General features: G+C 32.4%; 1 protein-coding gene across 1 annotated transcript in view; it reads right to left on the reverse strand.

The window, feature by feature from the left end:
• LOC118205751 (uncharacterized) overlaps positions 1-26,540 on the reverse strand; it is a 101,036-nt gene extending 74,496 nt beyond the window's left edge. Inside the window, exon 1 of the mRNA XM_035378038.2 lies at positions 26,333-26,540. Within this exon, the coding sequence (XP_035233929.2) occupies positions 26,333-26,367 (35 nt within the window). The 5' untranslated portion in view covers positions 26,368-26,540. The remainder of the gene's footprint in view (positions 1-26,332) is intronic.
• Positions 26,541-27,349: the final 809 nt, after the last annotated feature.

Here is a 27,349-nt window from a genome sequence, read left to right on the forward strand (position 1 = left end):
TTGGGCTTAAAAAAGGCTCATATTCATTTTAATGGGTATTTTTTGCGCGAACTTTAAATGGTTATACATAAATTTACTGGTGTCAGAATCTAAGTTTCGCAAGAGAAGGAACTTTTAAAGACTTTCTGCATATACAGAAACAGTCATGCCTAAATATTTTTTCGCCCGAGGCAAACTTTATATTACTTTAATAGAGGCTTAATAGCTTATATATATTTTATAGCTGAAAAATACATCCAGAAAAATTATGGAAAAAATAGCTAAAAAATACATGAAATTAAAAAATAACGCTACAAGAATTATTGATTTCTGCAATATAATGTTTTTCTCGGCAAATTCATTCTTTGGAGCTCGTTGTTACAAACATAAATCATTACTGTTAGTTGCGACAAATTTTCATGTTAGAAAATAGTTCACTCACGTCAAACCATCGTAGTTTACAGAACAAATTGACGTCATTAAATCTTCTCTTAATTCAGACAGACTATTTAGAATACAAAATTCTCCTTAGCCCTTTTATAGAAATTGCGGATACTAATGTTGCGTGCGTACGGGCTCGTAATAGATTGAATGCACACAGGTCCGATTATAGGCTAATAAAATTTATTTTATGAACGGAAACACTTCAAAGTTCTGGAATTTTCCACAGAAATATTCGTACAGGTGTCCACAGAGTACAATGCGTAATTACGCTTAAAACTACTAAGAACGTTAAACACAAAGCAATGCAAAAGTGCATGTAAAGAGAAAGCTGACTCGGAAATATCTCCGATCTCATTCTGAACTAACAACTCGTAACAATAACTACTAACTGCGAGCAGATGCTCTTTCAGCCCTTACATAATTTTCAACGGCCGCTGAGATATTTCTAGTACTTTCTGCTTCTCGAAATTACTGGAAAACAGTACGGTTGTAGCTAATATAGTGATCAATTACATTTATTCACATTGCTCTGTTTACAGATGGTTCTAAAACTGAACGGGGAACAGGCTGTGCATTTTGTGTATTTAACTATACTCAAAAGGACATGGACTCGAAGGCTTGATGACAGAAATACTGTTTTTCGGGGAGAACTTTTAGCGATAAACGCTGCTCTCACTTATGTTAAAAGAAATCTATCGAGCAAGACTAAGATCTTCAGTGATTCATTATCTAGTCTGCAGGCTATCTTAGACATTACGAATAGAAATCCGATTGTACAAGTTATTCGAGAGAAATTGCTAAGATTTAATTCATCTGAAAGACCCCTTCTTACCTGGGTGCCAGCTCATGTTGGCATACTGGGCAACGAAGAAGCAGATACTTTAGCTAAATGGGCTGCTAATGATATCAACAGAATTGAAAATCCAATGAAATTGCCTTTTCCACACTTGAAGAGCAAGACTTTAAATGCACTGCTTGTGAAATGGCAGGAAAGATGGACTAATGACTCCACAGGAAGACGAGTCTTCTCTTTCTTCCCAAAAGTTTCACTCAGTCAAAGAAGCACATCGAATTTTTATACTCAATTTTTCACTTGTCATGGACCTTTTAATACATATCTCTTTCGATTTGGACTACGTACGACTGAGCTTTGTTCTTGCGGGGAGTCGGGAGACCCTGAACACTTTATCTTTCACTGTTCATTTACTAAAAAACTTCATTTGAATAAACCTTTAGATCAACACAGGCCAAAATGGGCTGAATTGATATTAAAAAAACTCTAGTGAATCTCTAGTGACTCTAAGAAATTGTTAGATTTTTACTGCATAATGGTAATTGTTTATCTTATTGTGTTTGATGCTTATTATTGTTCAGTTTTGTTGCTTTCACTACTTATGTTACTGATTTAAAATTAGAAATGGTTTATGTAGAACAGACGTATCTGACACTGAATGCATCTATGCTCTTATAAATTGTAACGGTTACTTGTAGCCTATTACTTTCTTATATTGAACAAATAGTCGGTTTTATTGGTGACGCACATAGTATTTGTTGTATGGTACTGAAATCGTTCTTAATCATACATATATCATGATTATTTTGTTCAGTTTTGCAATTGTGAATTAAATTTAAGAGAAATTTTTTGTGACAATTTTAATTATTTTGCATACCTTAATGCATTCTTTTTTAATTGAATTGATTCGATTTGGTGAATTTTATAGGCATTAATTGTGCATTTTATTATACAAATTTGCATTCATGATAGTTATTTTATATTAATTTTCTTTGTTTTAATCTTGAATGCATTTTGTATTTGATTTTGAAATTCTGTAAAATTTTATGTCGGCATTTTTCTAGTATTGCATTTGTCTTAGCGATGCCACCAAACCTAATTTAGAATAATTATTTTGTATACCTTTTTGCACTTTTCTGAATTGAATAGTTGACCTGTTTTTGTGAATTTGATTGGTTTTACTTGAGTTCTCTATTGTAAAATGTGCATTTAAGGCAGTATTTTATAATAATTTTCTTTGAATTATTTTTGAATTTGAAATTTTTCGTATCTTTATGTTGGCATTATTCTTGTACTGTATTTCTATCGCGTTGCCAGCAAACCTAATATAGAGTTTTTATATAACTTGGAGTGGTTTTGTTTTTAAACCAAATTTATGTTTTGTATTGTAGTAATATCTAAGGTTCAGTGTATTTTATGATAATATTGTTCAGTTTTGTCTTAGTTTATCTTTATGCATTTTTTCTAAATTGAATGGTTCTTGATATTGTGAATCTAATTGAAATTAATTGTGTATAATACAGTAATGGATGTATTATATTTTGTTTGTTTGTACCATAGTTTTTATTTAAATTAGTTGGACTCAGTTTCAAAAGTATTTCGTAATTTCAGTACAAATTATGAAAGTATACTCGGTTTATTGTTTGAATGCTATAGGTACTACTTGTAACATGCTTTCTTTAGGGTTTATTAATGACTATGTTACTTATGTCCTTGTGTTCTTGAAGGCCTTGTTTGCCACTGTAAACTTATTTTGCTTAGTGATAATAAATAGCTTCTGGAGGCAGGGCTTTAATCAGTGTAAGGCAGACATCATGTCAGCTAGGTAATGGAGCTCCAGTTCTCTGGTTAACAGTTGCAACACCTATTACGGTGATACAAGGACAGGACTAAAATGTCGCTAAATGGTCGCCAAGTTCGGCGAATTTGGCCGCCAAGTCAGCTTGGCGATATCTCTCCAAATTACGAAGATACCCATTTACGCAATGTTAAATGGACTTACCCCTGTATTCTTACTTTTCAGGCATAGCTTCTCTGTTAAGGCTTTTCGCATTTCCTTACACAGAAAAATTCAACAATTTCACATATAAATGCACTATAATCATCTATCAGTGTACAAAATTCGTAACACTATATACTAGTATGAAAAATACACATTACAACAATATCTCCCTAAACTTTTAATCTTGCGGAACACTTCGGAGAACTAACTTGAATTCACAAACGGCTTTAAATCAGACTCGAAGATATCAAAGCCACTGAAAACTAAAAATGTTATTTTTTTATTGTTATTTGTTTTATTTCGATTAGTTTAATGTGTCATTTTTCGTAACATTAAAAAATAAAAATTTTCTTTTAAATGTATATTAAAATTGGGCAAAACGTTTATTTTATGGCCTTTTTTTATGGCGTTTATTTTTTTATGTTTCTATCTGTACTTTCATTTGTTATAACTAAAAATCCAAATTCAGTATTCTTTAATTCTTAGAAATGTGAATTTGATAATATATTTGGGACCCCTATTACGCAGGTTTTCAGTAACTTTGCGATCCCAAACTGATTCACGACTCCTAGTTTCAAGGCCACTGCTTTGACGTAATGTAATGTAATATACGAATCTGTGAATCTGTTGTAACCCTCCTGGAGATAAGAATTGGCCTCATGGATTAACGCAGTAGACCCAATACAGATTAAAATAAAAATGCAGTTACAAAATATCAAACAAAAATTCCCAAAATTGTTCGATTGCCATTCATAAAGTTAATCAAATCCTTTACAAATCTAAAATCTTTCTTGCTGCAATAGACTTCCTTTACGTTACCATGCTTTTCCCCTTAACATGTCGTAATAATACGCAATCTTCGACGATGCCGCGCATTGCCTTCAGCACTATAAAAAGTACAGAGACTCTTGTTTTGCAAATTAAGTCTTTTCAGGTATGCCAAGAAGCGCCTGTGCCCAGTAATTGTTTGATTGTGATCAAAATCACATATAATTCTCATATTTTTAAAAACTTCAAAGTTTAGCAAATAATTTTTCCTTTTTCGAGAAATGTTCCATTTCTCTTTTCAGCAATCATAACAGAAATCCTTGATTTTACCAATAGCGGTTCTTTTTGATGCCTGAATATCAAACTCATCCCAAGTATTAATCATAGCACTTCTTTGTCTAGCATGTCGGCCCTCTCCATTGCCTATAACACCAATATGGGCTTTCAAGCAGTTCATTTTCACTTTATGCATATTTCTCAGCTTTCTTTTATATTCTTAAGATCTTTTATATATGAGACCAAAATGTTAGTGTTACCAGCATCTGCTAGTGCTTCCAAACCAGATAACAAGTCCGTATATATATTAATATATGTTTTTGCAGTCATTTACATCAATCTATTTAAGAGCTAATATGCTAGCAGCCCATTCGGCTTAAGAAACCGAAATGTAAAGTTCAAGTCTGTTTTTTGCCATAGTCTTTTTTGTACCAAATTCCCGAAGGTCACGACCTTACTCAGTAGATTCGATAACCCTTCACCGAGCTACTGCTGCTACCGTTGGTAGGATTTATGCCAATTGTCTTCCGGGGAAGGGGGACCCGCAGAAGCTCACCCATGACCTTCGGAAGTTTAGATGGCTTGGTCAGCTGCAGATTCACATAATCTGACGTCACGAAAGACGTCTGAACTTTCACCCTTCGTGCTGTACTCTGGACACTGCAAAGCGGAGAATTCTGCGTTCAAGCTTGCAAATCAACTACAATGGCACCAATGAATGTATATGTAATATTGTGGCGGCAGTCAGGAATGCCGAAGCTCGTCATCAGAATCCGGACATTGTTCTGGCTGAGTATAAGTAAGGCATCCAAAGACGACACAGAATAGCTCCATCTTTATTCAGTGCAAATGGCAGATCATTATTCTTTTAGATTTTATTCTCCAAATTACATATCCAATAACAGTTTCAATTAAAATATGGTTAAATTTAGTATTTTAACGTTATGACTGTTCTAACAAAGGAAAGAGTGATGGAGAGCAGCGCAGAATCTTGTAGCAGCGATAGTAGGAAGCAGTCTGACTAAAAAATGGCGCGAACTCCTAGAACTTTGAGTTCTATTTCATAAATCCAGTTAAGATTACTACCGTTTATTATTTTTATAAAGTTACTTGAGTAAAAGACGAAACACCTTCGCATTTATTAATTATTGTTCATTGAACGGGAGTTGAGTAGTTGACCCTTGAAAAGTCAACTAATTTCCGATCGATGACGATAATTACTTGCTTTATTAATTTTCTTTTTCAAAGCTTCAATTTTTGTTATTCATGATTTAAATTCAAATACCTTTCAAAATCTTTTTCATGATTTAAATTCAAGCCCCCCCCCCCTTTTTATGATTTACATTCAAAATCCTTTTAAAACACAATTTTCAGAATCAAATTTCATACTTCTGCGTTACCTCATTTTGATACATTCTACTAAATTTATATTAGGAGATAATATAATAAATATTTCTTTATCACATATATTGGTATTCAAGTTTCAAAAGACATTAAAACGGGATTTGTGGATTAGAAACATTCCAAGTGATGGCAGTGTGTGAGAAACATTACCAGAAAATATCATTCGGCACGATTATTTACCAAAAAACAATACGGTTATTCAAGTTTCTAGAGGGTACCTTAAATTAAAGAAGATGCTCATCCAATCATTTTTTCTGGTTTACTTATTTCAGAATCCAACACCTCAGAGCACGAGTAGGGAGGACAAAGAGCAAATACTAATAAACATAATTTTATGAATTTTGGGGAAAGGAAAAAATTGCACCATTTGAGGATTCTTCTTCATTACTGAATAAACTAAACATTTCAGATGATTCAGATATAATTTTACATAAAATATGCTGATGGAATTTGCATTCTTTTGCGTAATTTTAATCTGCAACCTAAAAATGATAAAAAGTATTAAAGTATTCTTTCATACGAATACAGCAACATCCATTCAATCCTTTATTTTCTTCCTTATTATCAGAATATAAGGATATTATTCATAAGAATATCATTGAATTAGTAATAATTTGTTTGCTGTAATGTTTAGCAAAATTATAGTTTGTTTAATTCATGCTGGCAAATGTGAAAAAGGATTTCATGAGATTTTAACTTTTTCTGAGACTTTTGATCTGCTGTTCTTTTTTACTAGATAACCGAAAGAAATTTGGATATTTTCTGAATGCTCTCATCGCTCATTGGAGCTATTCTCAAGGTTTAAAACTGAAATAATTATTATTAAATTATTATATTGTAATAAGATAAAAAAAAGTCATTTTTACGTCTTTTAATTTGCTATTTCCCCCCTCTCCCTCAGCGAATTATTTATACTTTGGAATCTTTTTCATGCTTCTCCTTCTCCTTCCCCTTTCTTTCGCATGTGCGAAATTAAGCCTGCAACATTTGGGATGAATAAAATCAATAGTAAATTTCGTAAACATATTTTTCTTAATATTTATTAAAGAATTCTATTTACTGGAAGTGTATTTAGTGGAAGTGAGAATAATCAAACATTAAGGATTTATTTATGTTAATAAATAACAACTTTTTTTTTATTTATTTGTTTTAAACTTTGCTTTTCTGCGAATCCTAAAAAATCATTACTGTGTAGTATAAAAATAATTGTACAAAATATCATAAAACATGGGATAGAAAATTTCGTGAATATTTCTTAAAATAATACGTTATGGTATTAATCTTAACTGCAAATGAATAAATGACCTTTTATATATGTTTTTCCGGAAGTCTCTGAAAAACAAAGAATCTAAATACTGAATGAAACGCCCGTATTCAAATCTGAAGCGAAGAGAATTATGGAAAGACGCCTACCGTGACGTTACTCCGTAGCCAGCATGGACCTTATAAGAGAGACCTTTATTCTATTCTTTATAAGGTTCATAGTAGCCTTACCAGTCTACTTTGCCGTGTTTCTCTTCTCTCGACTCATTCATTTCGTCGGCCCACCAGCGGCCGAGCGGTAAAACCGCTGAACACTGGTAGTTCGGTCCGAGGTTCGAATCCCGCGAACGGGCTGGCTGCATGGGCGTTTTCGTGGTTTTCCCCATGTGTAACGTGTATACGAGACAGTTTCCCTTAGAATGTCCTCCACTAAGGCATTCCTCCTTTTAGGCAGATAGGCATCGTGTGCTTTGCCATAATTGAATAATCCTAATCCTAATCCATTCATTTCGTCGATCTCCTAGCTGTTATACAATCTGTTCGTGCATCCATGTACTATTATGCACAAATTAAAATTTAGGAGAATAAAAATCTTAATTGGCTTAGCTGTCACCACCGAGATAGATAAGGCCTGCGCGCTGAGTTATTACATCACTTCTAAGGGACCGGTCTTCGCGCAGTTTAGTTTCCTTGCTAAACACCCGTTTTTCTAAACCTATTCTATGAAATTGGTATCTCATACTATAAAATCAGTCTAAAACAAAATTACAAGTGGCAATATAATGTTTTACAAAGCTTATGCGAATATGAAATATTTTCATTTTCTTTTGTTGGTATTTATTTTCAAAACAAAATTATTTGAGAATGGTGTGGTGCTTTTAAAAGCAAATCATTTCTTTGAAGAAAAATTGGTTTCAAAATTCAAGTAGCTAAAATTTTTACTTTGATTTTTCTGCACTGTTTTTGTGTCTCTCGTTGATTCTCATCACCGCATCAAATTTTTTTGTTTCACCCACTACTTTAACAAAATGTTTGCCAGTGGGAACACATGTTATCTCTCATTCTATAATTATTGCATATTTTTTATATCTATCATATTAATGTAGCAGGATTATAAAACATCAAACAAATGCAAGAGACTACTTAATATTTAGACTAACATTTAAATGCCTTATATCAGTCAGAAAAGTTTTTTGAATGTAATAAATTACTAAATAGTCTAGTCTTAAAATTATTTCTTACTTACATATTGCATGTTAATCTGTATTACAGTTAATGTTTTCCTCTTAATGCTACATAATTATTCGACAGAATCTGTAGTTAAATTGAGATAATGTTTATTACATAGCTCTGAAGACTATCAATATTAAAATTCCAAATAAGACAGGAAAAAAGTTTTTTAAATAAAGTTATACACAATTTTTTGAAAATATTTTTAAAATATACGAAATACTTAAAAAACTTTTAGAAACTGAAATTTCTTGCAAATATTTACATCATACCTATTTAACTATAAGCATTACCTCTGTTCTGAAAATATTTTTTCTATTAATATCCACATGAAAAGAAAATATAAATCCTAACTTTATGTTCAAAACCTTTCTGTATAATGTAAGCAATTTTTTTTAACTTAACTTACATAGCTTTTGGTGGTGCCACATACTCAAATTAAAGATTGTAATTTAAAAGATAATTAAAAAAATTGTTTTTAAAATTGCATTGAATTGAAATACAATGAAAGCAAGTATGTCTACATATGAATTCAATTACTACTGCTTCTTCAATAACTGTACATTTTTAAAATTTCATTTCGCAATTTAATTACCTTAATATGAATCTTACATACATTACTTTAGAAACTTTTCTGTCATTCTCAGAAAGATTTATATTGCATAAAAAATTTTAAACAAACTGATTGCATGATAATAACATATATAAAAGTGAACAGAAGTTATATTAGCGCTAAACATATGCATTTAAGTTTCATCATGATAAAATGATATTTAATGATTTGCAAAAAACATTGATATTTAAATTTAAGAACACAGTACTCTGTCAAGAATCAAATTTACTCTGCATTTGATATTCTACATATTATGTAATGAAATAAGTGTTATGCTTTTGACTCCTTAGGACAGTTATTTCATATAAAATTAGTTTCCAATTAAAATAAATAATCATAAATTTTGCTGACAATTTTTATATTACTAGTGTTAGTAATTATTACAAGGGATGATGCTTCAGATGTCAAAAGTAAACATAAATTCAATTCTTAAAACATAATGAATAAAAAATTACAACTTATAAAAGCCAACAAAAAGTTTGCTGATGGTCCCTTAACCGTGACGTCACAAGCCAGTTTCGTTTCAGAGCGCAGGCCTTATCTATCTCGATGGTGACGGCTTAACCCGTTCTTGTTAACTCAAGATGACAGGCCTAGGGAAATATTTATTTTGAATTCGCGTTGTATCAAATTCGTTTAAGAACAAAAGTACATATGTTTTTTTAAAAAAAAGGGAGAGAGACGTTGAAACTCTACAATAATCCTGGTGAAATAAGAAAATTAGAAAGCTAAAATGGCTAAAATGGATCGAAGGGGAGAAGAAAGAAGCTAGGACGTGTTTTCTAAAAGCTATATAAGGCGTCACTCCATGAAACCATAAACAAGACCAGCCACATCCCAACTGACTTGCAGTGTGTAGGGTGGGGTACTGAAAGAATGTCGTGTGTAACTGGAGAAGTAAAGGATTTAAGAAGAGCTTATGGAGAAGGAATTTCACCACAAACAACAGCACGTTATTCAAGGCCATCCGATCTAGGTTACGGTTTAAGGTTACTTGGATTATGCCCATAGCGCACGTGGAAAATCTACGTATCCGTTAATCTAGAATTATTTTCTGGAAGAGAATTTTGACAGGCCTTATTTCTGAAGAAAGCAGAATCGTAATAAATCGTAATTGATGATGTTGATTCAAAAATAAATACAGTAAAAGCCTCGGTTTATGATTTTAATTCGTTCTTGAAAAATCGTTCGTCAACCGAAATGGTGGTGAACCAAACCAACATAGGAATTTATGTAAAATAGATTAATTCGTTCCTGGACCACAAATGACTGCTTATTTAAACTTTAGAGCTGCATTTTGTGCACAAGTTCACAATCAAAAAGCAATGAGGATTGCGGGGATTCGCTATTCTCATTTTTTCAACCCATGTTTTCTCACTACGGTATTAATGAGTCAGCGCGCGTGCATTCAAATAAGGTAGAAAGAAGTAAATATTTAAAGGAAGGTTTTCGAAGGTGAATTGACAAAAAGAAGAGAACGTTTTCTGCCGCCTAAAGTCCACGTTGCTGTCTTTGATTTACTAGCGATTAGATTTCTGAAGCGTTGGGCGCTTCTAGCCATAAAGCTTGTTTATGCTAACTTTTACGAGTCAGAGCCTTCTTGCGCGTTACGTAACCAGTGAAAGGCTCTTAGGCTAGTTTAATTATATTTTAAGTTATTTGTTACTTTTTTTGAGTTAAGCCAGTGGCTTTTTGTAAGCACGAGTAGGTGCTATCTGTGATACTGAGTTAATACAGGTCTTACACCCTTCTCTGGACTTAAGACTTGAGGATAATTCCTAATACATTCTTCTAGCATGTCATTAGTTTACGCTTACTAAGAATACGAGATGCTATAAGGTCATTAAATATAAATAATAAAAGATGAACACAATATTAAACAGATGAAAGAGACGAAAACTTGATTTAGTTTTACTGTATTTAAACGAAGAAGATCGGACGGCATAAGAGGATAATGAAGATGTTATGCTTACATGGCGAAATTCCCTGCTATAAAATCATCAGGTCTGTAGAAAACATCTTGTTTTAGTTTTTCTTGAGTCTCTAAGAGTCTCTCGACTCTGCACTGACAGTATCAAACAGCCAGTGAGTCAGTTTACGTTTTACTCAAAATCCTACATAAGAAAGTCGTAAGTATCAAAGAGCTTAAAGTCTCTGCCTGCGCATAAGTTCTTCCAGGCCGAATACATGATTATGTAAAAGTTAAGTAAGGGAAAATATTAAAATAATGTTTTCAGAAGTCCCTAAGCGTCCCCTTATGTGACATAGGTTACCTCAAAATACCTTTGAAAATCACATTTGTCAGCTTGAGTAGCTCGAGACACCGTGCATCATAACAATGTGTTTTTTGTTCATTAAAATGAGCTTATTTAAGCTCATTTAAGACTATACAATTCAACTGTCAAAGACTACAGAATTCAACTTAACGCGAAGTTGGCTCGCAAAGCTAACCAGCGTAGATATTCAACTACCGACAATTATAATGCAAAGCCCCAAAACTACAAATCTTAACTGAGCTATCAGTAACTTAGTAACATTGCCTAAAGAGGCAGAACACGTTCCTAAAAACCTCGAGTTTAAATACACGAGAACTAATTTGCATTCCGGCTCTGAAACGGAAGGAAGAAGTGAAAGTAAAAGTCTAAACTTAATAACGAAAACGAACTTTACAAATTTTTCATGCTCGTGCACCTTTTTCTAGAATTTTTTTGAGTGGGATAGTAGTTTGAATTTCTAAAGCAAAACACTAACATTCAATAAAAACCAGCAAATTTTACTTATTTTTTGCCTGTTCGTACAAACAAATGAATAAAGAATGGAAAAGAAATGCATAACGGAACTCAATTTCCAGAAAAGTTGAGAATTTTTCATGTTATACACAATGAATTTTACACAGTTTTATAAATAGCAACTAACATCTTATAGATATCCCCATCTCAATTATAATTTTACGTAACTTCAATTTTTACCGGAACATCATTACATTGATTAATCTGCGCTAACCAAATCTTAATCTAACCTTCGTGTAAAGAAGCAACGTTGTGGAAGTGATGGAATATTTGTTCCCTTACCCAACCAATTAAACCCGTTATGCCCATAAGTATACATGCCCACCAGCCAGCCGTGCGGTAAAATCGCTGAACACTGGTAGTTCCAACCTGGGTTCCATTCCAGGCGAACAGGCTAGATGCACAGACGTTTTCGAAGTTTTCCACAAGCATAAAGTATATAGAGCCAGTTTTCCGTAGAAAGTCCTCCAAGAAGACATCCCTTTCCTTGGGCAGAAAGCCCTAGTGTGTTTTGCCATAATCAACTAAAATAAAACATACGAATACATGATGGGATGAGTATCAGAAGTGCTCAGAAAAACGCATGTAACGTGGACACCATCCCTCTACCATTACGGTTAATCGGTTCTGCCCACGTCCGCCCTTATCTAGTATTTATTAATACATCATGTACATCATTTACAGCATGTAGACGACAAACACCGAAAAATCAACCAACCAGCATTTCGGAGGTGATAAAAGCCGAAGCTAACTATCAAATTTCGGCCCACCAACGGCTGAGCGGTAAAAGCCGCTAAACATTGGTAGTTCGGTTCGGGGTTCGAGTCCCGGAGAACGGGCTAGCTGCATGGGCGTTTTCGTGGTTCTCCCCATGCGTAACCTGGATACTAGCCAGGTTCCCTTAAAAAGACCTCCACAGGGCATCCCTCCCCTTCCATGTAGTGCCTAAGGGTGGAGTACATAATAAGTTAAAAAAAAAAAATTCAAATTTCAGCGATCTAATGACCACTCATAGGTTAGGTTATCTGAATAAAGTACAGAAGAGTTATTTGCACGAAGGGAGGGATGCCTTCTTGGAGGAAAAGGGATTGGCTCGTATTCAAGTAACACATGGGGAAAACACGACAAATAGCCACTGCAGCCGGCCCGTTAGCCTGGAATCGAACCCGGGTCGAATTTCTGCATTTAGCAGTCTTAATTATCCGGCCACTAATAGGCCTCTTCTACTCACAATACATAGCATACGATTGAAGGTATTCAAATTTATAACGATTTTCTAGAAAAGATCAAATCTTGAGGATAATTGAAAAATAAATAATTAAAAATTGACAACTAATCCAGGAGATTTTTACATCCGTATATAGAAACTTCGGTTTTTGTTCCGTTACAAAATAAATGGCCCACCAGCGGCCGAGCAGTAAAGCCACTAAACACTTGATAGTTCGGGGCGAGGTTCGAATCCCGTGAACGGGCTGTCTGCCTGGGCGTTTACGTGGGTTTCTGCATATGTAATGTGTATACGAGCCAGTTTCTTTTAAAGTCCTTCCCCAAACAAACAGCCCTCGAGTGCTCTGCCATAATCAAATAAATCAAATCGTTATGAAATAAATGTGTCTAATATCTACAAAAGTGCGTAAATTAAACGTGTTATCTTTTACGACAACGGTTTTGTTTCGAAAATATGTAGGTCAATAAAAAGTTTTAAAAATCATTCTATTTTCCTCTTTATTTATTAAAATAAATAATCTGAAAGATATAAAAAAATTTATCACTCTCCGAATGAGATGATGACGAAAGAATATGTTTTCTTGTTTGGAAAAAAAAAAAAAAAAAAAAAAAAAAGAATTTTTTTTATTTTAATTTGTTTTGTAAAGGATTCTTTATTTGGTACTTTTCCATTTTGGCGGCGCAGGCGATAAAGCCGCCAATAATGGTACAACTGATGCCAAAAGGAATATACTTGCTGGTAACCTTTTGTGCCTCATTTTCAAAAGAAGTCGTAGCCATTTCTTATCAGATTGATTGGTTCTTTCAATACTGGCATACAATTACATAGAATTTTTACCAGATAGTACAATTTTATGCCCTAAACCACAATACGAGTTTTTTCACAATACGAGAAACTTGCATACATTCATGCAGATTCTTCATTATTTAACTTGTTTAAATATAATAAAGGGCTTTAATATTGGGTGACAGCAATTTGAAAAGTGAAACGGATATTTATAGTGAAACAACACAAAATGCCGTTTCAAAACAAATAGTCTTTCTAGGCTACCGCCCCTTTGGGCTAATAAAATAAATTCACAGTAAATAAAAAAATCTTATACAGAACTAGAAATGTATTTAAAAAAATACTCACTATAAAATACTAGCACAATTAATTACTACACAATTTTTAATTTTAGAGTTAATGTATAAAATTATTAAGGTTTTAAAAGTGTTTACCACTATGATATATTATGAAACATAATTGAAATAAAACTCCTTTGTAGAGTATTACCTTATAATATTCAACTATAGTTTTAAAAAAGTAGTACAATTCAGAATTTTAAGCAAAAACTTTTAAGAATTCATTTTTAGGCATTTAGGGCATTTTAGTACTTTTTACTTATTTACACCAATAAAATGGGAAAAAAAAAAAAAAAAAAAAAAAAAAAAGTGAGAGAAAAGTATTTCTTTCAATTTTTCTATTAGTTCAGGTTTAAAAGATTATTTTCTAATAGAAGTAGTTAGAAATTTCCTTACGGCATAGGAAATACTAAGAAAATATCCAGGCCTGATAGAATGCAACAGCTTTATAATTATTTGGAATGTTAATTACGCTTGCTAAATTTTTAAAAATCAATCCGAGTTTCAAAAATAAAAAGGTATAAAAGTTCTAATTTGTGAAATGAGGTGCTATCACCAGCCTTTTTCTTGACAATCATACGCGCTGCAATAGCCAGTTTCTGTTAGTCTACCCTACTACTCAGTATATGGCCAAGGGGACTGCCGGGAATGCGTCAGACAGTCTATTTCTTATAACGTCCATGGCAGTTAATTGCTGGGGTCACTTTAACAAAACGAGAGAAATCCGTTGAGACTTGTTTGCTCTTATTAAGGTGTAAAGAAGCTAGGGTGAGAAAATCGCGATAACACAATGTAGTCACCAAACCAGTATAAACCCATGAGGATTGTTAAACGCGGTTCTTTGAACTCGGAACGGATCTTTTATTGAAATCCACCGTATTTCCGATTCTGTCTTTAAACGATTTAACTTCAGCTTAAGGATTTTACAGCACCTCCATTTACAGAACCTTAATTTTCCACGGAATTATGCTTCTTTGATGAAGTCTTCTTTTAAATGACCGGATGCGATACTTTTCAGTGAATGGTCAACTTCTGTTTCTATGAAACTCAAGGGAGTATAATATCTCTCGAGTGGCTTTCGGAGAAGAATGGCGGAAGAGAATATAAAGTTAACTGTTAATCTTTGAATGGTATATACAGGAACGATTTATATTGTACGAATTAGCTCTGTTTCCGCGATTCCTCTTTCGTCGATTTTTCTAAGTGTACCTATTCTCCGATTCTGAAATCTCTTCGCAGTTGCTTAAATGGGTACTTTTCCGTTTTGCCGGCGCAGGCGGCATCAGTTGTACCATTGACAAACGGAATATCCTCGCTAGTAACCTTTTACGCCTCATTTTCAAAACAAGTCGCAGCCAGATTTATGGTTTCTTTCAATACTGGCATACGATTAATTACATAGAATTTTTACTAGATAGTTCAGTTTTATGCCATAAGGCCATTCGCGGTAAATTAAGTCAATTAAGATGCAATCACACCGCTCACCCGAGGGCGAAACTATAGAAAAGGCAAAGGCAAAGGTTAAATTCATAAAGTCTAATGAGAATGCACTAGCGAAGTAAAGCACTGCGGTTTTACATAACTTCTGACTGTGTAAGCTAATCGTACGAATTGAAATAATTCTTGCACTTAATATGTGCACTTAAACTTGTATTCCAAATTAAGATTTAATTTGAAATTAACGTAGATAATTACTGAGAGAATTAGATTTTTGCAGCGTAGTTTACGTGAGATGAGATCACTTTGGGTCACGTGATATGAACTGGCGAATCAGCATGTTGAACCATGAAAGCATAATACATTCTTAAACTAATGTCTTTTTACAAATTTATAGTCTTTATTTATTAGATTTTTACAAAATTTTAAACAATATTAAAATGTTAATGCCTTCAAAATAAAAAAATTCTTAGAACTAACATTTGTTAAAACATTTTTTTATGTGTATACTGTGTGTTGTCGCCAATAAAGTCTGCTTGGAGAGATCTGCTCAGGCGACACGGAAAAGTACCGTTTATTTTAAAACTTTAACAGGATTTCTTGCTTAATATGTACTTTACTACATATAAGTAATCGACGAACCTTTAAAAATAATAAATTAAGGAAAGTTTCGTAGTAATAAATTAAAACCTGATATAATTTGTGATAAAATAATCATTTTCACGAAGCGCCCTTATGTAACCATAAGTACTATAAATCAGCGATACAGGTTTTAAATATCTGATGTGTACAACACATGATTTCCTTGGACGGATTTTAAATTATACGTATTTTTTGCCGCATTTCATTTAAACGACTTTCCTCGAATTTCATTTAATGAGATATATTTCTCATTCAATTAATTAAGCTCTCACTTCGCGGCAAGGCAAAAATACATAAAAACTCAAAACATGTTAATTAAAAACTGTAAAATACAGAAAAACATAAAACACTTAAAACAATTTAAAAGTTACAAAAAAATTTACAATTAAAATTAAAGTTTTTACGCAAAAGCAAGCCATTCTGCCAGCGGGCATGAAGGCAAGTGTTTTCGGTGTACATAACTGAAAATTTACGTTTGGTCTGGCGGCAAAAAGACACTGAAAGTGCAAAACTGATTTAATTCACTATTCTGCTATGTTTCAGATGTAAACAAATACGGTTGTTCCGTTAGACTTACACGCACTTAAACTTTTAAATTGTTGATAATTCTACGACTTTTGCACGCAGATTAACCAAGATAAAACCGGTACTGTTCTGTTATCGGGACCGGATTGAGAAATGTATGCACGTGTGTATGTATGTGCATATATAATGTGCGTATGTATACACACATTCCTACTTACATATATGCATGCATACATACATGTATACTTACATACATTTCTAAATCCGGTCCTAATAACAGAACAGTACCAAAAAACCTTAACCGGAACGTAAGAACAACATAATTCAATCATTTTTAGAGCAAAAAAAATTAACAATTTACTAACATATAAGAATTTAAAAAAGAAAATGAGCTTACGGAGCCGAATAACAGCGTGGGTATGTATATATTTATATACATTTAGTGCGGCAGATTAGAACCAAAACAGGAGCTGCATAATTAAGCGTAGTAGCAGTCCTATATACAAAAATTCAACGTTCTAAGGTTACTTGTTTTTGAGTTATGCGAAATACATATCTACATAATGCACGGACATCATGAAAAAAAAAAAAAAAAAAAAAACTCTTCTGAATCCATTTTACAATCTATTTTGGGACAAAGAATCCTTTATTATGTCCGTACGTACAGATGCCACTGAAAAACATTGTTTAAATGTATTCCAGAGCGAAATATGATACCTGAAATTTTTTTGCAATTACAATACTTTCTTCATTTCGTACAAGGAAATGAAAATAGAACAATGTTAATTTGGTCCTATTCGGTTTTGAGAGCCGTAAAATATCGCCAAAGTATTGTTGATGCCAGTGTTGCCAAAAATAACTGCGGCAACCCTAATGCAAGAAAGGAAGTATAATAGTAAATAACTATTTAAGATTGATGTTTTAATTTAGAGATGAAAGGTTAATTTCATACAATACTTTTTTATTATTATAATTTATATAAAAATTACTAAACATAACTGAATAGATGCCTGCATCGTTATTTCGCTACCGAGTTATCGCTAAAGTTAAATTTCATCTGGTTGGTTGTTCAAACATAATTTTCTATAATGAATGATGCCTTTTCTTTGAAAAAATTCTCGGTAAGTGCAGAATCGCCCACTTATTTGTTTGCCGCTTTTTACAAGGGTAAAAACAATTGGATTTTTGTCAATTTTCTTTTACTTTTTAAGTGAAAATAGGTCGATGTGTACGTAGATAAAAATCAAGAGTGTGCGCAGTGCCATTTTTGTGCAATTCTGGGATTTTTTTTTTTTTTTTTAAATTCTTTTAAGAGAAAATAGGTGGATGTATACATGGATACCGAGTATGCGCAATTCTTAAAAACGCGTCAAGCAGTGGGTGATTCTGCACTTTACCCAAAATTCTATTGCAGACGTTTCGTCATGGGTAATTCGCAAATTGTTAAATCCATAGGATATCAAAAAAGGATTTAAAAATTAAACTAGTATTTCAATGGCAATCTGAAATCAGAGCATAAGCTACATTTGGCGCGCTGTTAAATAGGCGCGTTTGCTAGATTTGGTGCTTTAGCGCATACATTTTCGCTGCAATTCTTTTACGATCCTCAAAACGGAATAGTACCCTTAAAGGTTATATAAATTTCGCTTACTAACTATTTATCGAAACATGCATAAACAATAATATCGCAAAAAAAAAGTTGATCACATTCATTTCGTTGAAATGGTACCCGAAATTTTTGGCAATTACAATACTTCGTACAACGAAGTAAGATAACACTTTTTATAAACTTTTAATGTGCACAACTTTTTTAATGTCAGTTTCAGTGCTGCCACATTTTCAAAATTAATGAAACGGATATTTTAAAATTAGAATGTTTAGGAAATTTAAAAAATCTAATTTTTTAAATTTACAGTAAGAAGAAAATAAATATTTTTATTAATATGCTATTTAATATAAGAATATTGAATAAATTATTTAATTTTAAAATTAATAAAAAGAAGACAAACAGCAAGTCACAAATTTTGAGTTTTGCCTCTTTAACCGTGAATTTTCTTTAATTTATATATTTACTAACTATAAAATAATATATATACACAATCAGAACTTGTTTACTTAACAGGAACAAATGAAACAGAAATTAAAATAAATAAAAATCTGAAAGGTTTCAGATTTTAAATTACGTCCAAAGGGACGTTTTTCTCTGTTACCTTTATTTAGTAAATAGCACATTCTTCGCACTTAAACCACAAAATTCAGTTAAAGAGCAAAATAGTTTTAAATTCAGCATATCTTTAGAATTTCTTAAAGAGTCTCGCGAGCTGGAGATAAATATTTTTTTTTTTTTTTTCTGTACAACGTTGCCATTGCTCGCTTTGAAATCCGTGAGTTTGTTAATCAAAAATTCGTTAAAGTTTCACAAAATATGAAATCGATAATAAAACCAATTCCAAATTTGGGAATTGGTTTTATTATGGACGCAGTAGGATTACGTCATTTAAAATTCGATTGCTCTATGTACCGTTGTTTTATCACAATGCAAGAAATATACATACATTTATGCAGATTTTTCATTACTTAATTTCTTCAAATATAATGCAGGACTCTAACATTTGGTGGCAACAGTTTAAAAAGTAAAACGGACATTTATAGTCAACCAACGCAAAACGAAAACAATAGTCCTTCAGGGACAAAGCCCCTTCGGAATAAAAATTGAAACTGTCACATTCGCTTTACAATATTTGGAGGATACAAATTCAAAATTACATTTTCTACCATTCCTAGGGATATGTTTCTCACACTCTATTCTTTGGATAACTTTGTGGCAGAGGGAGAAATTATATTCATTATCCACTGAAATAAAATACTCTCAAATATGTTTGAACATTTATTTTATTTCATCATAATTTCACAATGTCTATGAAAACGAGACAAATTAATAGTTAATCCGGTCTATAAACCTAAAGACTGGCTTGTCTGGGAGAAAACTGGCCCGGTGACAACAGTCCGTTTTAATCTTTCCATATTAAATCCAGTAACATGTACAATACAACTAAATCTTATCACCAACACTTCTGGCAAAATATAAACAGAACTATGAAAGAGTTATAGATGATAGCGAGTGGAAGAAAGGGCTTTCCTCTTCTTTTCCGCGTAACACTTCACTTGGGCGTTTCTACGCAAGTATGCAGGTTATCTTTTAGTTATTTCATTTAACAATGTGCACTATTTTAATCTTCTGCTGATAATTTTTGTTTCATTTTCTGTACGTCATGATTGCCCTGCAGAATTATTTTCTCTATTGCCTTCTTTCCATGCAAGATAAAAGATTTATACAATAGACGCCGCTTAATGTTATCACTCGAAGTCCAGCCCGTTTGTTTATATGAAAAATATATCACTTATTCGGTTAATATGTCAAACTATTTAAAATAGTTTGACATATTAACCGACATAACATTTACATTAGTTACATACACATTAACCGACATACAAACTAATATTCTGCTATCGGGACCGCATTCAGATACAGCCAAAAGCTGACAATCTGGCGAAAAATTCGAACCATATAAGTAGTCGCCAAAATATTTACAATACGGTTAAGTTGAATAAAAATCCAAGGGTGTATGTGGTGGAAACTTCAGCACAGTCACCAAACACTAACACGATCGAATATATTTCCGAAGAAATAAAAAGGTAACTTTACTAGTGCTCAATCTTAAATGAAGATTACCTTATGCATCATTTAATATAAGAATGAGAAAAAATTAACAAAGAATTAAGGAGAATTGGCACTCCAAAATCGATGAAGTTACCGATTTCCCAATTCTTTGCTAAAAAGATACTTTAATATCCTTACTACACTGAAGACAATTTTAAACGAACCGACAATAATAAACGGTATAAAAGGCTTTTAAAAATTTTGACAGCCTTTTAAACGCTTCACGACCTTAGTGTTTACTTTCTTTTTACTTCTTTCTTAATTGTATCGATTATTTATTTAAAAAAAAATCAGTGTAGAAGAGGAATGTTTTGATATGCGATTGCAACTATCAACAAACGTTTTAGGCAACAATTTAATGAGCGAGTGATCCTGTCATAGGCTTGCACACCTATAATATACAGTTAGTCACAAAAGTCTGCGTACAGACTAAATTTTAAATTAAAAAAAACACTTAAAGCATAGAAAAATGTATTTTAATCATTGCATTTTTTTTTTCTTCTATTAGCTAAAATTGTAAGCTTAAATAAAAAGTAAATAATATCAGTGTAATACTTTTTACATTTTTTCAAAAATATATTTTGTCAAAAAAACTCAGAAATTCCCTCTAATAAGTCTGCGTACACTTTCAAAAAAGCAAAATATAAGTTTTTTACATTACTTCAATACTTTGTAGGATATCCTTTATTCTTCAAAACAGCTTGCAGACGTCTGGGCATTGACTGAACTAGTTTTTCAGTGTCATATGACGTAAATTTCGCCCATTCTTCCTGCAATTTACTAATTAGCTTATTTCGCGACGTAATATTGTGTTTTCGAATTCGTTTCTCCAATTTTGCCCACAAATGATCGATTGGATTGAGGTCTGGTGACCGTGGAGGAGTACGCAACTGTCTTGGAGTTTGATAGAGGAGATATTCCTTCACAATTTTAGCTGTATGTTTCGAGTCGTTGTCTTGTTGGAAAATAAAGGTATTAGAAAGGTTTAAATTTCGAGCACTGTCTCGTAGATTTTTCTTCAGAATATCCAGATAAACATACTTATCCATGACTTTATCAATAACGTGAAAATTTCCAACTTCTTTCGACGACATACACCCCCATACCATCACAACGCCAACTCTATGTTTGACAGTTGGATTTAAATTTCTCAGATTCAGTTCTGTTCCTGGTTTTCTCCATACAATAGGGTGGCCATTAACTTTAAATATTGTAAATTTACTTTCAACTGACCAAATTACATTGTTCCAGAAGTCCTGCGAAGAGTTTAAATATGTTTTGGAAAAAGCAATTCTTTTCTTTCTATTTGTCTCGGAAATGTATGGCATAGACCTAGGTTTGCGTCCATGATAATCAGACTTTCGCAGCATTTTTCGTACAGTTTCAGGAGAAATTTCCTTGTTGCTAGTTAAAAAAATGTCTTTTGCAATGTTTGCAGCAGAAAGTTTAGGATTTTGTTTAATTCGTAAAAGAATTTTTCTTTCTTTTTTCTGCGTTAGCTTCTTCAGTCTCCCACATCTTGGTTTTACAGCAAGACTACCAGTGTCAAGATAGTTTTGAATAACTCTTTGCACACTAAAAAATGGTTTTACCAATATAACGAAGAGCTTTACCTTCATCTCTCAATTTGATAATTAGTTGTCTCGTAACTAAAGGAATTTCTTTATTGGTTGTCATTTTCGTCAAAGAAAATAGAAATAGCAACTTCCAATCAACGTGAAATTTGCTTCGGAGGTCAATGACCTTGAAAGTGTAACCTTCTTTGCATTCTCAAATTTGAAGTTTGAAAGTTAGATAAGAAATCCCCCGCCTCCTTCGCGTTGTATGCAAACTTTATTGGCTTTGATTTCTGGCCACTTATCTTTTAAAAATTAGTGCGCATAAATTATTAAATATGAAAATATTACAGTTAAATAATTTCAAAGTCCCTTATTGAAACTAAATATTTAAAAAACAAATCTTTAAGAAACTACCCTTTTCGCACCTTAAAATTTGGATTTGATATTACTTTTCTTGATGTACGCAGACTTTATTGACTAACTGTATATATACCATATCCGTATATTCGTCAACGTGCATGGCAAATGCGAAGATTTAGTTTCCGATATCAAGATTTCCGAAATTGATCGCTTCAAGTCTGAAATCATATTAAAGTCTAGGCAGTTCAAAATTTGCTGGCTTAAGATTTAAAAGAGAATTTTTTAGTCTTACACAGTACAAATGTTAATTTCCTTTCATTTCAGGCTGCGAGCGTTTTCCTCGGAAAACTAATGGTACTTACGTATTAGCACGACAATCTTGTTGCAGTTTGGCGATTTTAGTGGAAAAAAAAGAATCACGACTTATACTTGCCAAAAAAAAAAAAAAAAAAAAAAATCAGTTATTAAATACATACATGTGATTTCATGTATTTTTATGCTTTAATTAGGTATTTATCCTGAAAATTACTAAACCTGTTTACTAGTGAGTTTTTGTTTATTTTGTTCTGGTGGCAATTTCGCGGCATCGCGCTACAGATTCAAAGCAGTTTTATTCTTCAACAATTCTGTGGCAAATTACTATATTCATGCAGAAATTTTAGGCTTTTTTCTCCCTTTGCAATCCCATAAGCGCATATTTACAAACTGAGTTTAAGACAAATAAATAAATAAATATCACAATTTGTCTGCCAAAAACCGTTGGAATATAAAACATAGCAAAAAAGAATGAGAATGGTGACGTTGCTTGCCAGAGTTTGGCGTATTTGTCAATAAATGTCTGCCTCTTCTCTTGCAACCATTTTTCAACAGCAAATAACTGCTATTCAAATTCTTTCATCTTAACAACTAACATGCTTGTTCTTTTACTCATATAATGATGAGTTCAAGCCTGCCACGTGTTTGCGATTTGTTATTTTTATATCACGCAATTTGCCATTTAGCGAATAATGGAAGCAGAAATCAAACGATTTTTGTAATGCTACTTTGTAACGGTTGCTCTGTGCATTTTATTTCTGCCGAAATAAAATGCATATGTGAGCCAAACTGTTACTGTAATTTTCTTGTAATAAAGTCACCAAAATTCTAAATAAGTCACCAAAATGTTCAGAATGCGTCAAACTCTGATATCGATGAGTGTAACAGTTCTTCAATTTTCAACGTCGCCATTTTCGTGTATGCTCTGATGTTTTATTTTAAGTTCCAAAAGTTACCATCGACTCAAATCCTGATATTTCTTGTCTTAATTTTAAAACGTACAGTAGTGAGATTTGCCAGCAAGCGAAACTGTAGTAAAATACCTGTATACAGTTGCCGCTGAATCGCTAAAGGGAGCTATTATTTTGAATCTATTCTTAAAGCCATCACCAAAAAAGTTCCATTTAAGTCGGGGGAGGGAAAAGCTTGCAAGTAGGTTTAATGATTTTTTTAAGGGTTTATTGGTAGTAAATAGTTTAACTGATGACTTAATTAGGGATATATACTTAATCAAAATGTAAAATATATTTGTGATAAATACTACTATTTTTTTAATTAGTCTTCGTCCCCCCCCCCCCTCTCTTTCTGTAAAAACCGCCAAACGGCAACAAGACAGATGCAACTAACACTCAACTACCGAATACTTGGAACTGGTACTCAGATTGCCGCCAAAATTACAGTTTTGTATGTCTGAACTACCGAGTTCGAGATGAGACACAAATACTATACCAGTTAAAATGATAGGAACTAAGTTGCAAATAATTCGATGCAGGTAATTACGATTCATCACAAATTTTATTTGTCCAGAAACGTGAGAACACTGAATATACTAAAAACATGACTGATATATATAATGAAAAATAAATATGTAGTTGCGAATGTGCACACATCAATCAGACCCAAGGTCAAGGGGGTGAACTATTTGTTGAGTCTATGTACTAATAGCCACATTTCTTTAATCTCGATGGTACAACTTTTACTCAAAAGATTTACATGAATATTCAAAATGAATTTAAAATGGCTTCCCTCTTAGGTACATTTTATTGGTGTACATGATAGTACCTATTTTTTATTCTATTTTATGTAGTACAAAATTAAAAAAATTTCAGAGTTTCTGTCTTAAGAGCAAGACCGGCGATTCTAATTCATCTTCTTTGCATCAATAACTGGCAAATGCCAACCTTTGTTAGTGAAGGGTGCAAAATGCCAAAATTATTATTTTTTCTAAAATTAGAAACAATATTATAGTCTAAACCAAATTTTTTCAGACATTTAAAGGCAATATTGCAAAATATAATAGACTACAATTTAACGTTAAAATTCTGGAATTTCACGCCGAAAATCTTCGGAAGAAATGCTTAAAAAGATGCATTATCTATGAACAGTTTTTAAAATAATTTAGTTGAAGGATGATGTATATAAAATTGTCAAAGAATTGATGAATAAATAAATATATTTTGAAAATACAATGTACACATTGTACTCTGGTACATGAAAAATAAACAATGGATTGCCAATAATTCTTCAATAACAAACACATGCACCTAATTTTTGTTAATCACACATTTCTGATACAGAGTTAGAACATAAATCTACTTTCATTCTAATGATATTATAAGAAATTAATAATATATTATTATCAGTAATTATTACTGTTTATTATGTTAGTAATGGAAGCAGCTATGATCATAAAGCACAGTTTTATTTCCTTTTATTGAGAAATATTTTGCTTTTAGATATAAATGCCTTTTCAGTAAAAGGGAAAATTAAAAATTCTAAACAAAGATTCAGAATTAGTTTTTATACATTTCTGTTAATAAACATTAACTTTGAGGTTGCATAAACATTTACGACTGAAAATGCACTAAATTTAAGACATTTTATAAATTATACCTGGAATGTATATTAGTACAATCTTACAAGTTACACACAAAGTATGAATGAGGAGTAATACTAGTAATAATACATACGTATAGCTTATGTTGGTATTTTAAAAGAATAAGATTGATTATTTAGTCTTATTCTGTTAGTTTAATTCTTTTCAACTATAAATATGCATTTAAAAATTTGAAATAATATTATTTTGTGTCAGTTTATTTTTTTATTTACTAAAAGATAAAGTAGATCAATGAATTTAATGAATTTGCCTTAACTAAATATTAACCCATTAACTTTATTAAACCCATTAAGTTGAAATATCTTGAGATTAATGGATTGATTACTTTAATAAATGCTAATTAGATTAAGGGACTGATTACTTTAATAAATGCTAATTAGATTAAGGACTGATTACTTTAGTAAATGAAAATTAGATTAACAGATTGATTACTTTAGTAAATGCTAATTAGATTAAGGGACTGCTTACTTTAGTACATGCTAATCAGATTAACAGATTGATTACTTTAGTAAATGTTAATTAGATTAAGCGACTGATTACTTTAGTAAATGCAAATTAGATTAACAGATTGATTAATTTAGTAAATGCTAATTAGATTAAAGGATTGATTACTTTACTAAACACTAGTTCGATTAACAGATTGATTACTTTAGTAAATGCCAATTAGATTAAATGATTGATTACTTTACTAAACACTAGTTCGATTAACAGATTGATTACTTTAGTAAATGCTAACTTTTTAATCGGATGGATTTAATGATTGCTAACCCAGTAACTTTCAAAAGTTGGCTTTAAAATTTTGTCGCTTTTAACACAAACAAAAAAATTTTAATTTACAAAAAGATAACTGAATAGCAACGTTCAGATTCTAATAAACAGAGACGAATTATAAACAAAAACATTTTACAATCCACATCAGGTTATTAGATAACCATAAAATTTCATTAAAACTCATATTTAATGTACATCTTTCCATACGATGCAACAGACAACACGTGGGCAAGTAGAAACTGGTTGAATTTTCAATCAATAAATTCAGAGGCGTCCAGTCACTTCAATTCGCAATTGTATAAATAATTTCGCATTAAACATTGGCAACAAAAGTAATAAGCTACAAACGATAAGTAAGCTACAAAACACAACACGAATTGAACATGTAACCGGAACTAAACATATTACACAAAAAAAAAAATTCGAAATAATATGACTACTGTGCATAAAAATAGATTAAAAGGAAACTTACCAAGATCGGAGCGCATGCAGCCGCACAGTCGGCATAAAATCTGCGGCCAGGCACTAGTCACCAGTCACCTCTCGTCCAACACGAAGTCTAAAGCTCAACTGAAAGTGTCCACGCGCTTCCTAGTTGGGCTGCAGCGCTCTGTTTGAGAACTTCGGCGACAGGAACTTCCGGCCAGGCCAATATTGGGGAAGGAAAAGATCCGCCTCTGTTAGCTGTAGATTAGAAACGGAGCACTTTATTTTTAAAACAACGCCACCCTCAATGACCACTGCGTGTTTTGTTTGCTGCTATTTAAACAAGATCGATCTGAAACTGTGTTAGCATTTTAATCCAAAGACACTTACTTTTCTTTGCTTCACAGTAGACGGTTTACATGTTTATCATCGAAGAACAGCGGTTTGAAATCTAATTATTAGCCCAAACGGAACGTTAACCCTGAATGGCATATTAGTATCAAAACAGCATTTTGCGTCGTACTTTTCAAATTGTTGCCACCAAATATTATCGCTCTGTATTACATTTAAAGAAATTAAATAAGGAAGATTCTGCATGAATGTCTGAATATTTATCGCGTTGTGAAATTGTGTCTGAATATTTATCGCGTTGTGAAATTGTGTCTGAATATTTATCGCGTTGTGAAATTGTGTCTGAATATTTATCGCAGATTTTGACCGTGAAAAAACAACGGTACGTAAAGCCATCAAATTTTGAATAACACAGTTCTCCACCCGAACATGGGCACCTGGAAACCCGTGTTTGGAATTTCGATTTTGTTTTAGTACGCGTACCACTGGTGGCACGCAAAGAAACAAAGTATTTTTAACTATTAAATTAAAAAATTATGGGTGTTTTCGTGGTTTTCCCCATGTGTAACGTGTATACGAGCCAGTTTCCCTTAGAAAGTCCTCCACAAAGGCATCCCTAGTGTGCTTTGCCATAATTAAATACACCATACACTACACCAAAAATTAAAACCCCAACATCCTGATTGAGTTTTTTCTCTAACACTCGTAAATT

The sequence above is a fragment of the Stegodyphus dumicola genome, chromosome 3, assembly GCF_044657685.1.
Source record: "Stegodyphus dumicola isolate Sdum_Otavi_A_Nest chromosome 3, ASM4465768v1".
Taxonomy (NCBI): Eukaryota; Metazoa; Arthropoda; class Arachnida; order Araneae; family Eresidae; genus Stegodyphus; species Stegodyphus dumicola.